At 38.0% G+C, this 15,308-nt stretch overlaps 1 protein-coding gene across 1 annotated transcript in view; it reads right to left on the minus strand.

Moving 5' to 3' along the window:
• Window positions 1-15,308, minus strand: part of NLRP14 (NLR family pyrin domain containing 14) — a 113,262-nt gene that overhangs the window by 29,549 nt on the left and 68,405 nt on the right. Inside the window, exons 2-3 of the mRNA XM_063641155.1 lie at window positions 3,401-3,710; window positions 2,483-2,554 (exon numbers count right to left, since the gene is read on the minus strand). Of these exons, the coding sequence (XP_063497225.1) occupies window positions 2,483-2,554; window positions 3,401-3,710 (382 nt within the window). The remainder of the gene's footprint in view (window positions 1-2,482; window positions 2,555-3,400; window positions 3,711-15,308) is intronic.

The following is a 15,308-nucleotide window of genomic DNA, read 5'->3' on the forward strand; positions in this document are numbered from 1 at the left end:
TGAAATCAGAGCTGGTTTTGATTTTTTAAAAATAATATAAATCAAATAAAAATATTCCTACAGATTTAAAACCTGTATTAGATACTGTAATAAAAACCAGAATTGATGATGCAGAAAAATGAATTTGTGGTGGGAAATAAAAACTGGATTCACTTTAGAAATATTTTTTCTTCTTTGTACTTTTCCTTCTACAGAGAAAAAAGGTGATAGACGTGGAGAACAGAGCTGTCATCCAGATAAAAAAAAAACAGAGGCAACCATTAACAATAATAGGGAAGACCCCAAGACAGACCTGAATCTACAGATCAAAATAATTTTCTTCGTACAAGTAAAAAGTTAATAGAAATAAACATTGAATTGCAGCTTAACATTTTGGAAAAAAAGAAAAACATCCTAAGTGAAATAGAATGAAAATATAATTCATCTTTACCTGTTTAAGTCTGATCCCTCCTTTAGATCTCTATTGAAAGGATAGGATCTCAGGGAAGACCTCTCTGAACCTCATCGCTAGACTACTTCCCCTTTTTATATATTCTCAAAACAGTATACTTTTCATTCGCAGTACATGTCACTAGCTATAATTACTTTATTTTTAAAATAAATGATGCACTTGGCTAGGGGCTTCATCATTGCATGTTCAGTGTCTAACACATCTCCTTGCACATAAGTGTCAAATACATTTGTGCAATAAAAAAAATGAGAGAATACAATGATATAATTGAGTACTTTACAACTTTTGAATAAGGTATAACTATAGATACCAATATCCCCCCAAATAATAACCAAAAAAGATATGAAGTTTCTGGGAATTATATACAATATGATCCTCTCCTGGAAAAAAGGTGAACAAACTTTATGTATCTGAAAACCTATACCATATACACCAATATATTAATACTGGCTATTTCTGAATAGTAGGATTAGGGATGGGGAGTGGGAAAAGTGAGAAACTCACTTTATGTAATTTTAAAATATTTGAATTTTTCTAAAAAAAATAGCTCATTTTGCTTATGTGAAGTTTAAAAACAAAGATAAAACAAACAAATGATAACTAAAAAATCCCAAAAAGCAAAAATAATGATTGGCCAGGCAGGTAGAAGAAAAACACTACTTATCCCAAACTAAAACCTACCATGAAACTATAGTAATTCAAACAGTGTGATGTTGGTACACTCACAGAGAAAATAATCAGTAAATCATTGCTGTACTTCTTATTTTCTATTTTGTACTTACAGTATTTTCCAAAGTTCCTATAATAAATAGTTTACTTTTATCACAATTTTCAAATAATAATTTGAAGACATTTATTAGCTATCTGTGTGCAATTATCTCCACATAAGAGGGAAATAGACATTAGGTTTGAAATAATAATAAAACAAAAATTGTTAGCCATGAGTTTTTTTCTCATACCACAAAGATATACTTCTTTATACTGCATCAGAAATTAAGGTCACAGTGGGATGTTATATTCAAGGTCATTTAATGTAACAAGCAATTTTTCTATTTTAGTCCTTGGGATGAAGTAAGTTTTCAATTATTTCTTGAATGAAATAATGTGGCTTGTTAGAATGTGGCTGGGTTAAGAATAAAGGTTTCTCACTTGATCTAATTTTCTTTCTACTGTAATTCTATTTATATAAATTGGAATTAAATTATGTAGAATTCAAAACAAAGTGGGGAAATGGTGTTAATAAACCAGTGGTCTGAAATCCCCAACCTTTTGGGCACCAGGGGCCAGTTTCATGGAAGACAATTTTTCCATGGATGTAGGAGGCAGGGGTGGCAGGGCAGGGAGGGGAGATGATTTCAGGATGATTCAATTGCATTACATTTATCATCAGATTCTCATAAGGAGCATACAACCTAGATCCCTTCAATGCACAATTCACGATAGGGTTCGTTCTCCTATGAGACTAATGCAGATGCTGATCTGACAGGAGGCGGAGCTCAGGTAGTAAAGCTCGCATGGCCTACCACTCACCTCCTGCTATGTGACCTGATTCCCGAGGGGCCGCCGACCAGTAGGAGTCCGTGGCCCAGGAGTTGCGGCCCCCTGTGTTAACTATGACTGAGAAGAACTGGTTCTAGAAATCAGTTTTTATATGAACCAATTGGTCACCACTCCTAGAATTTAATTACGGCACCATCTTTAAAGAAAGTAGATGTGATAAACTGAAAGTTTCCTCCCAGCTCAGTGACTTTTGGTACATAAAATATAAACATTAATACACCTTTGTGCATCAGCCCTTCTTTTAGCAGGCATTCTAAACACTGTTCTTTTGAGGACATGAATTAACAAGGCCCCGATTCTGACTTTGGCCAGAGAGTGTTTTGCTGATCCTTTTTGGGTGACCTTCAGGAAACAGGTGGGGTATTAGAAGAAGTTAACAAGATTTGAACAAAAGTCCTCGGGAGATAAATCGCCATCTTGTATCAAAACTTTGAATGCCTCCCAAATCTGATGAAAGGCCTAACTACTCACCCACCACTGCCTCCTGATCTTCTTGTGTCTCTCCAGCCTTGGCATCATCTGGTCCTATACTCTGGGCCGACCCTGCAACAGGTTCCAATGGGATCATGATATTCAATGAAAACAAAGTGAGCTCTCATGATGGCTAGAACAGAGGCCAGCATTCTCATCAGTAGTCCAATTCTACGACTATCTGGATTTAAGAAAACTAGAGCTGCCAGAGCCTGAGACTCCATAAGCTTAGCTGAGAGAAGAAACAGTGTGATACAGACAACACTGAAATAGGAGACCTCTTGCCATGGCCCCCACCCTGTAGCTCCAGGGCAAATAGTGTAGTGTATAAGCCTCAGTTTCCTTGTCTATACTGACTTCACTAGAATATGGTGAGGTGCAGAGGAGATAATGGATATGAATATTATATATATATATATATACTTATATATATATATATAACTCTAAAGCCTTGTGTACGAGTAAGGAATTCTAGAGGTCTATAATATTTCATACCTGAGAATGACTAAAAATACTGGCTTGGATTACATCCAAAAATAATTTTCAGCCCATTCCTCATATCTCAGCAAATATGTTAAATTATATTTGATTCCCCAAAATGTTGCCTAACTTGTAACTTGTAGTTTAGGTGAAGGCACTTTATGGGACAATTCCTATCACTCAATTCGTTCAATCATTTCAACCGGTACAAGATGGATGAATTGCCCCCAATTAAGGAGCTAGGCTGAGTAACAGTACTCAAAACCCTTCTGCCTTTCCTTCCTCAAATAATCCAACAAGCTCCCCATGCACAAGACCACCATGGAGCTTATGTCCCCCAACATGGTTTAATCCCTAAATCCCTCTTACAGAAACATTCCACTGGGCTCCAGGAAACCCTTCCTGTCTGGCCCCTGATTTGCCCCTAGCATCACTCACAGTTGATCTCTGCTTTTGCTCTCTCACACAGATCCTTCAGGTTCATCTTGCCAAAGATTTTGAGAGACACACTCCAGGCTTTCTCTCCTGGATAATATTTCTTCATCAAATTGGCCAGGTCCTCCCGCCTGGCCTTCTTCACTTCAGTCCAGGGTGTCAGGCCATGCTCAGGTTCCATGGTCTCCTTTAGGAATAACTTGAATGTATTTAATTCCTCTTTGTTTAGCTCCTCCAAATACAATAGCAGCCCAAAATCAGGAAAGAAGGAAGATGATGATGAATCTGCCATCTTGTCCAAATATTCAGGCCTCTGTGGGGGGAAAAAAAATAACCAAAAGCACATGGAATAAATGGGACACATGAAAAAGACAGATTTGAAAATGAAATACTTATATAGATTAACACACATTTGCAGAAGTCCACTGTATTATGCTCGGTACTGACCTAGTGTCCTCTGTAATATATCTTCTTTCACAAAGCATTCCTCTGATATAGACCACTTTACTGTATATTTATTCCATCTTCTTATGATCTATTCCCAGTCCTACCACTTATGAGCTATATAAATGAAGGTAATTCCTCTCTTTGAACCTCAACTTACTCTTCTGCTAACTGGGGATAGCAGAGCCAGCCTCTAATTTTAGTATGGATCAAATAAGATAGGGTTCATATATCACCCGGCACAGAACTGGCTCCTCCTAAGTATTGCTAACTGTCCGTCCTCATCCCTTCTATCCCCCCAACAATATCTAATATACATCTCAACCTATAAAACATTGTTATTGCACCGCTGCCAACACATTATTACTCAACAAACACATGCAATTAGAATATGCCACCATCTACCTCTTCTTGTCATGTCATTTCTGTTCTCATAAATCCATACATAATTACTGAGGTCTTTTGTAGTACACAAGCTCCTTTCATGCACTTTCCCCAACACTGCAGTTATTCTGGGTGAGTTTAGTGTTAAAGTGCATCCAAAACATCCTCATCTCATGTCTTTGACATCAACTCCCATGACCTTACTGCTCTCTGGCAGTTTACTCTGATGCTTTCACCCCAGGCTTTATCAATGAATACTCAAACTTTTAAATTGCAAACTCCCATAACCCATTTTCTACTAATATCTTCCAGTTAACTGAGTGGTTTCATGCCCTTACTCAGTGACAGTTCTTCAAACACTATCAAATCCTTTTGAGCCCTCGTTTCCCCCCCATCAGCCATCTTAAGGGCCTTATTCAATTTCTTATTCAGTATGGGTGCTCCAATTAATCACTTAATCCATACTCTCCCAAGCACCATCAAGTTTTCTTAATCTCTTTTGGTGAATTGCCTGAAGAGATAGAGCTAGTAAGTGGTGCAGCTGGAACTCAGATCTTTCACTAAAATTCTTGCCCTTTCCAGTCTTTCATAATGTCTCCCCCAATTCTTGCTAATATGATTGGAAAAAAAAAAGATGGATGGGGGAAATAAAAGTATATAGAAGGGAGAGTTTTTCTTTTAAACAGAAGGTGAATTGTCTCAAAACATATAGTAAATCTGGATTTTATCCTACAGTAATTGGTGAGCTATCAGCTGTTTTAAGCTTGTTAACTACATGGTAAAAATATTCTAGATTACAGGTAAATATGACAAAAACAAGTCCTATAGTAATTTTTTAAAAAACATAAGGGAAAAGATTTGAGGAAACTTCAAAAAAGAACTCTGAAATCTCTCCAGGACATAGAGAATATGGTAGGTGAGGGAAAGCAAGGCACAGAATACATCTTCCACTTCCTGTCTAGAAATCTACAGGTGTCACTGCATGTGGGTCCATCTTTATCTTTGTCTTTCCTGTAACAAATGAGGGGAGCTCTCTTCCCTTTTCTATAGCTTATTTCTCTACCTGTGATCTAAATCTCATAAAAAATTGTTCCTGAAGGGATTTAATCCATTAGAAATCTATCTTCTTGATCTTCAACTTCTCCCTGTTCCCTAAGTCCTACTCATTAGCACTTAAATGTGCCCAAATCTAACTTAGTCTTTTACAAACATTCCCTTTACTCCAAATCCCCTTTATCTTCATAGTCAAACTTCTTCAATCTTCTATACTCTATCACCTATTATATTATACCTCCTCAATCCACTGCAATAGAACTTATGCCACCACAATTCCACTGAAATAACTCATACCAATAACTTCCTTGTTACAAAACTCAAGGGGCATTTTGGGATTAAATTTTCCCGTCTCTAAGCAGGAATAGCAAGAGTACCTACCTCTGCAAGGATTAAAAAAGCTAATGCATGCACCTAACTTTAACAAGGTGCCATATGTTAATAATACTATTTTAATAATGCCTTACATCTTGATATTTACTTGCCTCTTTGCTGTCATAATCCCACACTTTTTTCATTTTCCTCCTCCTTTCTGGGTGTCCCTTTGAGCCAAGATCTATATGAGTCTGAATCCTATTAGCTTTCTACTATATGGTATCTACAATTATAACAGAGTACAATATACCATAGTCTCCTTCCCAAAGGTTTTATGCTGTTCTTGAAGGAATTTGTTGTTTTGTCTTTTTACCTTTTTAGAAAGGGGAACACATGTTTGGCACTGTTTCTCTTATAGGAAGGCATTCATTCATTCAAAAATGCCCTGAACTAAAATGGGAACCCATGGTCTATAAGGATTTTAATTTGCAAATTTATTGATGTAAATTTTTGCCTATAACAAAGCATATATGTTCAAAATAATTAGCTCATATTAATAATGACTATATTTGTGAGGACCTAGTGTGTATAGGTTATTTATAAAAATTTTCTCTAGACTTTAAAACGACCTGAAAGTTTGATTTTACCCACATTTACAGATACGGAGTCTCAGAAATTAAGAAACTTGCCCAGGTCATAGAGTTGACAAACGGCCTATCATACTACAAAGCTCATTCTCTTTCTACTACATGGCATTGCCTTTTAATTTCACTTCATTTTCCTAGGCATCGGAAATTCAGAGTTATACAAAATCTGTGTGACCATGCCGTCATAGCAGACCCTATGCTGAACACCAGACTAGAAGAGGAAGACCTCTAAATATAGCATGACTATCATCTGGGCCAGAGTACTTCTAGGAGGACACAAAGGGAGAAGGGATTCTTACCTAGAATGGGTAGAGATATGGAGGTCTCAGGGAGGTAAGATTTGACCTAGGAAGCCAAGTGTTTCCACCCTTTTCATATAGTCCGGATTGATTTCCTTTCTTGGTCATTCTAATTAAATCTCCTATAGCAGTTTCCCAACCTCAGTAGTACTGATATTTTAGGCTGTATATTTCCTTGGGGGATACTATATTGCGTTATATGATGTTGAGCAGCATTCATGGCTTCTACCTATTTGATGCCAGTTAGAACCCTGGATCTTCTACAGTTGTGACAAACAAAAAATGTCTCTAGATATTGCCAAATGAACCCAGGGCAGCAAACTTTCCCCAGTTGAAAAAACTTCGAGTCTAACCTCTACTGCCAAGTATACAACTTCTGTTTTTTAGAGATGGAGTCTCGATCTGTCACCCAGGCTGGAGTGTAGTGGTGGATCTCCGCTCACTGCAACCTCTGCCTTCCCTCCTGGGTTCAAGCTATTCACATGGCTTAGCCACCCATGTAACTTGGACTTCAGGTGCCTGCCACTATGCCTGGCTAATTCTATTTATTTATTTATTTATTTATTTATTTTTGGATTTTTAGTAGAGACAGGGTTTCACCATGTTGGCCATGCTGGTTTCCAACTCCTGACCTCAAGTGATCTGCCCACCTAGGCCTCCCAAAGTGCTGGGATTACAGGTGACAGGCGTGAGCCATGGTGCCTGGCCTAAATGTACAACTTCTATCATGATAATTAAATCAAAGAAAAAGAGTAGATAGCCAAGAAAATACATTCTCATTAGATTTCAATGTATTATAGAAGAGAGACCATAAATGGGAGGAAAGAATTCAGGGTCATTCATTAGGACAACTTGTAAACCATTTTGACAAGAATTAATTAGTATCCTCATAACAAATCCCAGATATAGTAAGTAGTACATCATTAATACTTCAAACCAGGGAGGAGAAAACAGCAAAGAATATTCATCACAACTTAGGAAAGAAGGGACTTACCAGTTTGGACACAATAAGGGAATTGACCAAGAACCACAATGAATATTTGAAGATATATTGTTAACTATGCTGAAATTAAAACCTCTTGTCCTTAGAATTCAAACACAAATGGTCAACCAAAAACAGAAAAATGTTTACAGGGAATATGGCAAATAAACAACTGAAGTGTAAATTAATAAAACGACTTTAAAACTGTTTGTATTAACTACTACAATTGGAGATGTCCACCCAGGCCCAAATTTTGGTTTCTAACTGTACCATTTGCCAATAAAAGGAATCAGGCCTCCTCTGAGAAACTGCTGATTCTAGGGCTGGGACAGGGAATAGATACGATGAGCCGATAGCATCTCATAGTGTCAGAAATAAGGAAAGGAAAATAATGGGGTATGCAAAAAGACCCAAGATACAACAGGAAAGAGCTCCCAATGGCCAAAATAAATAACAGTATTGGATTATAGCCCAAAGTACAAAGCAAATGTCCATGAGTCCATACTGACATAGATAAATGTCCAAATATATGAGAGAAAAGAGACAAATCTCTCTCAGAGATGATTTCCAAATACTTTGTGTAGGATATTCTTCCCTCCAGGAAGTGGCTGTTAACCCAACTGCACCCCACCTCCCAGAGCGCTGACTGTGCTTATTGATTTCCTTCCAAAGAGAGCAGTATGGGAGCAGGTGGGGAGAGTGGAGAAACTTTTTAGTGAGAAACCTGACAAACACTCTCCCAAGATCAAGGCTACTATTATCAGCCATAAGTCATTGTGATAGTATGTGCTATTGATACTGTGAATGGCATGTTACCTCTGTGATATTCCTTCCCCAAACCCATCATCCTAGTCTAGCCATAAGAAAAAACAAAGTGAGGGACATGCTACAAATTACCTGACTAGTACTTCTCAGAACTGTCAAGGTCATCAGAAAACAAAGAAATACTGAGAAACTTTCACAGACCAGAGGAATCTACAGAGACAAAATGATTGTTAACTATGCTGAAATTAAAACCTCTTGTCCTTAGAATTCAAACACAAATGGCCAACTAAAAACAGAAAAATGTTTACAGGGAATATGGCAAATAAACAACTGAAGTGTAAATTAATAAAACCACTTTAAAACTGTTTGTATTAACTACTAAAATTGGAGATGTCCACCCAGGACAATATTGTAATGTAATAATAAATGTAAATGTAATATTTAGGAATAGAAAAATGTAATATTCAGAAATAGAAAAAGAACACTATGGAAAAACTAGTGAACTTCAAATTAAGTGCAACTTAATTGCCTTATTGTCTTCATTGTGACAAATATACCATAATAATGCAAGATATTAAAAATTGGGGAAATTAGGTGACAAGAAATTTCTGTAATTCTAACAAATACTATTCTAAAATGGTTATTCCTTAAAACTGGAAGTATACATACACTATGACAGAGCAATTAAAGTTCTTAGAAAATATTCAATAGAAATATGTGTGTAGGTATACCAGGAGATATGTAATAACTACAGCAGCACTGCTTGTAATTCCTAAGAACTTGAAAAGATCCAAGAGTTCATCTATAGTAGAACCAATCAATACATTGTGGTAAATTCATACAATGAAATCCTAAACAGCAAAGAAAACATATGATTGCAGCTATATGCCACTAGAATAAATCTCATAATTAGTGAAAGAAGCCAAATCAAACAAGATTATGAAGTAGCTATTATAAAAGTCAGTTTCCTAATACCTCTGTGGAGATGAGGTGGAGGGGGATGAAGGGGGCCTTAGGTCCTGGTAATGAATGTCCTATTCCTTGACCTGCTGATGGTTTACATGAGTGAACACTTGGTAATCATTTACCAAGCTGCATGTTTATGCTTAATGCAGTCTTTTATGAGTTACAGTTCACACTAAAATATTATTTTGAAAAGGTTCATATCCCTAAAATGACACGATACAAATAGATCAGAATAGCAATAAAGCAAATTTATTGTGAATAGCCTATTCATAGAAGGGGAAAAAAGCAAAAAGCAAATGGCTAACAAGTATTTCAGAAAATTTCAAACTTAGGCAGATAGCACAACTAATACAAACCAGGAAACAGCCCTTCTCAATGATCGAAATGACAAAAATAAGCTTTAAAAAGCAGTATCATATAAAAGGAGTTAATATAAATGTTAATTGCTACACTCTTGAAAAACTGCATGTCTGCATGTCTACTGAGAATTTTACAAACATGCATGAGTTTTCAAACAGTATCTTCTTTGGGAAATCATCCACTGAAAAAAAAAATCCTAAATACAGGAAAGAAAGTTTTGTGCATAAGGGTGTCTGTTTAGAATAGTAAATAATTGTCAATAAGGATTCAATTATAATAAATGTATAAAAATATAGCACACACTTGATTTTTAGTCATTAAAATGACCTCGTCATACAGCAAAACAGATGGCAGGTATATGAAGATTACAACTAAGCAAAGAAAACAAAACCTCTACATAAAAAAAAAGCAAAATGTACTTAAAATAATTATCACAAATTGTCCTAACTCAAAACACAACAGAGTTTAGGACAATTTGTGACAATTATCTTTCATCAGAATACATTCCTTAAATAAGTGGAGAAATAAAAAGGTAAAAAGGCAATATCCATCTGTCAAATTCCAAAAAGTTAAAGAAATGAGTGCCTGCCATCTGTACTTGAATTTGGCGTGTTGGCAATAGTTGCTAACTTGCATATAGAGAGCAATTTTGGGTCACTGCTGGAGTAGAGGGAGTGGGGGTGCTAAAGCACTAAAGCACTATAGGCTAGAGGATGACCAACGCAGGGACCAAGCATGTGCTACCTTACTACTATTTCTTGAATTTTGCTAGGGAGAAGTGGAGAGACAGATATTGATAACCTGGAGCACCAGTGAGAGCAGCTGTTGCACCTGCAAAGCAGTTTTTAGGTGGTTTGTTTCGTTTTCAGTAGGGAGAAGGACTAGGAGGAGACTCAGAATGAATGAAAGACGGCAGAACACAGGTGCCAGGAATAGCTTCAGACTGAAGGACGAACACCTGCTCCTGGTTAGAGAGGCGAGGAGCTTGCTTGCACTCGTCAAGGCTGGTGAAAGTGGGACTATTCATACCGCTTTAATCCAGGAGATTCAAGAAGCGGGCACTGGATGCAGTGCCTGCCAAATTCAAGCACAGTTGGCAGGCATTCATTTATTTATCTCTTTGGAATTTGACAAATGGATACAGGCCACACTAGGTCTCCAGCCGAAGACTACTTGCAAGTGACCGTGGACTCGCACCCTGAAGGTCGCTTTTCCACCCTGGTCATGGCCAGCGCCATGCCCAAAAGTGTCCCACCCTGGGGTGTCCCGGCAGCTTATCCTCTTGGGCCCTGAGTCCACATCCCTTTCATTTTCCACACAGTATGTGGACGCTGGATGGACTCGCACAGAACCCAACTTCCCATTTTAGAGTGGACAAAGTACGCATCCAGAGAAGAGGAGAGTCATTCCATACCTCGGTCTCACCAGGCGTCGGTGTCAAAGGGTAAAAGCGCCAAAAGCTGGGCCTCAGAGGAACAGGAAAGGATCAACAGGCACTTGCTGTTCCACCAGAAAGGGGAACGCACTCTGGCCCTTAATGTCTCATCTCCCTCCTCCCCTGAGAGAAGAGCAAACCCGCTAAGAGGGCTGCGGGCCAGCGTGGGTGGTTGGACCCCACCTCCTGACCTAGCGAATCTCTCTTCCCATTGGCTGGAGGGGCCAAAGGAGCTCTGCTCCCACTCTCCGCCTCTATGCTCTTCCACTCATTTACCGCAGAAGATTCACTGTTCAATATAGGATCCCCTGCGCTCAGCAAACCTGTGGGCGCACGTCCTTCCTCCTTGCTTTCCCAATGTGGGAAAGAAGAAGTCGGGGAATTGAACCCTAGATTTGAAGGACCTTTTCCAGACTGGCTGACTCCCAATAAGCAGTGTCCCTTTATTCGTCCGTCTAAAATCCGTACGATTATTGAGCATCTTATTTGTGCCTGTCAGTTTTCTGGACCCTGTCTAGCAGTGAATAAAATATCCAAAGTCTTGCTCATCTAGCCCTTACCTCCATGGAGCTTATATTCTGTTGAAGGGGCACAGATGATGAATTGTAGTATACCAGGTGTTAATCATTGCTATGGAGAAAATCAAAGTGGGGCAAGGAATACAGCGCTGGGGGGTGAAAAGTGGGGGATGGGTCCTATTTCTCGTTGAATAGGAAGAGAAGAAACTGCTAAGGCGATATTTGCAGAATGTGAAAGTGTGAACAATGCAGATATCTAGGAGATGTAGCATTCCAGGAGGAAGAAATAGCAAGTGCAGAGACCCTCAGTTAAGAGCCTACTCGACATATTTAAGGAACATCTGAGTCAAATCGACCACAGTAGTCACCAAGGCTCTGTGTTGATTTATGGATAGTGCAATTTCATTCAAATCCCACATGACTAGAATTGCTCTAAGATGAATTCATGGCCTTGGCCCCTGAAGACAGTCTTAGAAGCTAATAGATCCAGTAGCTTCAGGATTGAGAATTGCCTCTCAGATGAGAAACCTCTGGATCACACGGGTAAATGGATGCTCTGTTCGGATGGCTTCCTTTTTCTAAGGATTACCCATTTGGAACAAGTTTTCATATTCATATAGCAGCCAGATTTGGGTGATTTATCCTTATTTAAGGTAGCATTTCTCCAGCTGGACTCTTCATGGAGAACTTTAAGCTTTATTGGCAAAGGAGGAGCCAGTATTCGTTGGCATTAAGAAAATGTACACTCTAGGCAACTGATACTAAGGACTCAGGCATGCTAGTTAGCAAGATGGGCCCAACAACCTCAATAACAGCCAGAAATCAGAAGCTTAGATTATAAAGACTCATACAAAAACTACCTCAAAAGGATAACCAAGTGTAGGGTGAGAGAAATGGTAAACTCTTTTTAGTTTGGTTCCAACATACTATATTAAATTGCTATAATGTGCTAATGTGCTGAATATTACATTCATGAGTATGTGCATCTTAAGAGAAACTATAAATTCTAGGTTTGGTTTTGAAATTGTTTCTAACATACACATAAAACCATGAAATAGAACATTTTTGCTGTCCCATGAAAGATATCCATATAAATATTCATACTGTTATTATCTTGTTCTATTTTTATTTCAGAAGGACGTGTGCCCACAGGTTTGCTGAGCGCAAAGATCCTATATTGAACACTGTATCTTCTGTGTTAAATGTGTTGAAAAGGATAGAGGCGTTTATATATAAACTTATATTTGGAAGTGTTATTTCTTCAGAGAGATCTTATAAGAAATCTGGACTTTTGAAGTTATTGCAATGCCTCGTGAAAGTGATCTTTAATATCTAAAAGGTCTGCAAATATGAGTGATTGTAGTACTTGTTCATTTGTTGCTGTTAATATACTTTAAATGACATCTCTGTGTTGCAAAAAGGTAAAAATGCTTGTAGGATTTGTTTGTCAAATTGAAAGAACTTGTCACTTTGCTTGTCTACCACAAGCATAAAGGTAAAATAAAAGTGGTAGTATTCCATTTTTACTAAGAGTTTGAGAGACTTCCTTATAGGCCTCTAATTTCTTCCTGTCTGTACTTACATCAATCCCTCCCAATAAACAATACACACTGAACATATCAATTCTCCAGTATGTATCCTTTTACATTTTTTTCTTCATGCTGCATAATTAAATTAACAGTCACATACACAAATACGAGTAACAAAATTTGAATTACTCTTTTGTTTGTATTTTTACTCTCACCCAATAAATAATTTTATTTATTTAGTGGCTATTGATCTTTCCTTACTCCGCACCTCCCCACCTAGAGAATGGATCCATAAAATATAAAGATTTTTATTTATTTCATTCATTTTATTTCTCAGCACCTAAAGCAGTGAATGAATCAATCAACAGTACCTCATTAATGAAAGAAGGGAGTAAAGGGAAAACAAGAATGGCAAGTTGAAGAAATAACAATTAGTCCAGAATGGCTAATATGGGATAAGGGAGCAAAATAATGGAATACGAATCAGAGAAATAGGGGAGAAATGAGAAAGGTAGGAAGAGAGATATCATGTAGGGCCCTATAGGTCACTGTAATACCTTGGCTTTCACTCTGAGTAAACTAGGAAGCCAACTGAGGGTTTTGGGCAAAGTGAATAATAGCTATTATGTTTTAAGAGAATCACCCTGGTTCTATATGAAGTATCCTGGAGTAGAGCAATGGCAGAAGCAAGCAGACCAGTTAAGAGGCTGTTATAATAATCCAGATGAGAGAAAATGATGGCTAGGGCGAGGCCGGTAGCAGCCGTGGTGCTGAAAGTAGTCATATTCTGGGTATTTAAGATAGAACTGCAAGAATTTGCTGACAGAACAGATTGGGAGGTAAGACAAAAGAAAGGAGTCAAAGGCAAATCTAAGATACTGACTTGGGAATTTGGAAGAAAGAGATTGAGAAGATGGTTTTAAAAACCAAGTTTATGAGGCATTTCAGGAGTACATTTTTGGTAAATTTGGGATGCCTATTAAACATTGAAGTCAAATTGACAAGGAAGGATTTTGGAATTAGAATTCAAAGTCTGAGCAGGAGATATAAACTAGAAGTCACTAGCTTATAGGTGGAATTTAAAGCCATGGAAGATCATTCAGGGAGTGAGAATAGAACATTCAATTACTCTACTGTTTAGAAGTCACAGAGAGGGAGCAGACCTGGGAGGCGGCAATAAAATTGTTTTCAAAAAAGCATGAAAAAGAACATCCAGAGAGGAAAACCTGAAGAGCGTGCTGTCTAAAACTCCAAGTGAAGAAAATGTTTCAAGGTAGAAAGAGATTAATTGTACCAAATGCTTGAAATCAATTGTGCCAAATTCTGCTGATAGAAGGAGATGAGACTGAAAACTGACCATTGAATTTAGCAACATTGAGATCAAGTTATTTTGAAAAGAGCAGTTTCAGTGAGACGGTAGGGTGAAAACCTAATTGAACTAAGGCCAAAAAAGACTGGAAGGAGAAAAAATTGAAGACAATGGACAACTTTCTAAGAAGTTTGGCTCAAAAGGAAGGACAGAAATGATACAGTAGCTGAGGGGGAAGTGGGCCTGCTATAGACTACATGGTGTCCTCTCAAATTCATACGCTGAAACCTAATCCTCAATCTGATGATATTAGGAGGTGGAGACTTTGGGATATGATTAGGTTGTGAGGGCAGAGCCTTCATGAATGGAATTGGTGTCCTTATAAAAGAGGTTCCAGAAAGCTCCCTGGTCCCTTCTGCCATGTGAGGACTCCACAAGAAGACAGCCATAAATGAACCAGGAAGTGGGCCCTCACTAAAGCGAATCTGTTGGTTCCTTGATCTTGGACTTCCAACCCCCAGAACTGTGAGCAATAAGTTCCTGTTGTTGTCGACCATCTAGTTTATGGTATTTTGTTATAACAGCCCACACTAACTAAAACAGGGGCCCAGAAAATTTTGTTTTGTTTTGGAGAAATGACAGCATACTTGATGATGGGAAGGATATAGTATAGAGGGAAAAATTGACATTGCAAGGGAGGGGAATTACTGGAGTTAGGTGCATGTGGCATGTGAGCAAGAATGGATGGAAACTAGTGACTACATGAACAGGCTTCTAGCTAAAAAGGGGCACTGATGCAGGTAGGTGTGTGAATGTATTGTGTGGATGGGCAAGGGTATGGAAGCTGTCTTTGCTTATTTTCTCAGAGCAATTAAAAACACATTCATCAGTTGAGGATGAAGATG

The sequence above is a fragment of the Symphalangus syndactylus genome, chromosome 6, assembly GCF_028878055.3.
Source record: "Symphalangus syndactylus isolate Jambi chromosome 6, NHGRI_mSymSyn1-v2.1_pri, whole genome shotgun sequence".
NCBI classification, from domain to species: domain Eukaryota; kingdom Metazoa; phylum Chordata; class Mammalia; order Primates; family Hylobatidae; genus Symphalangus; species Symphalangus syndactylus.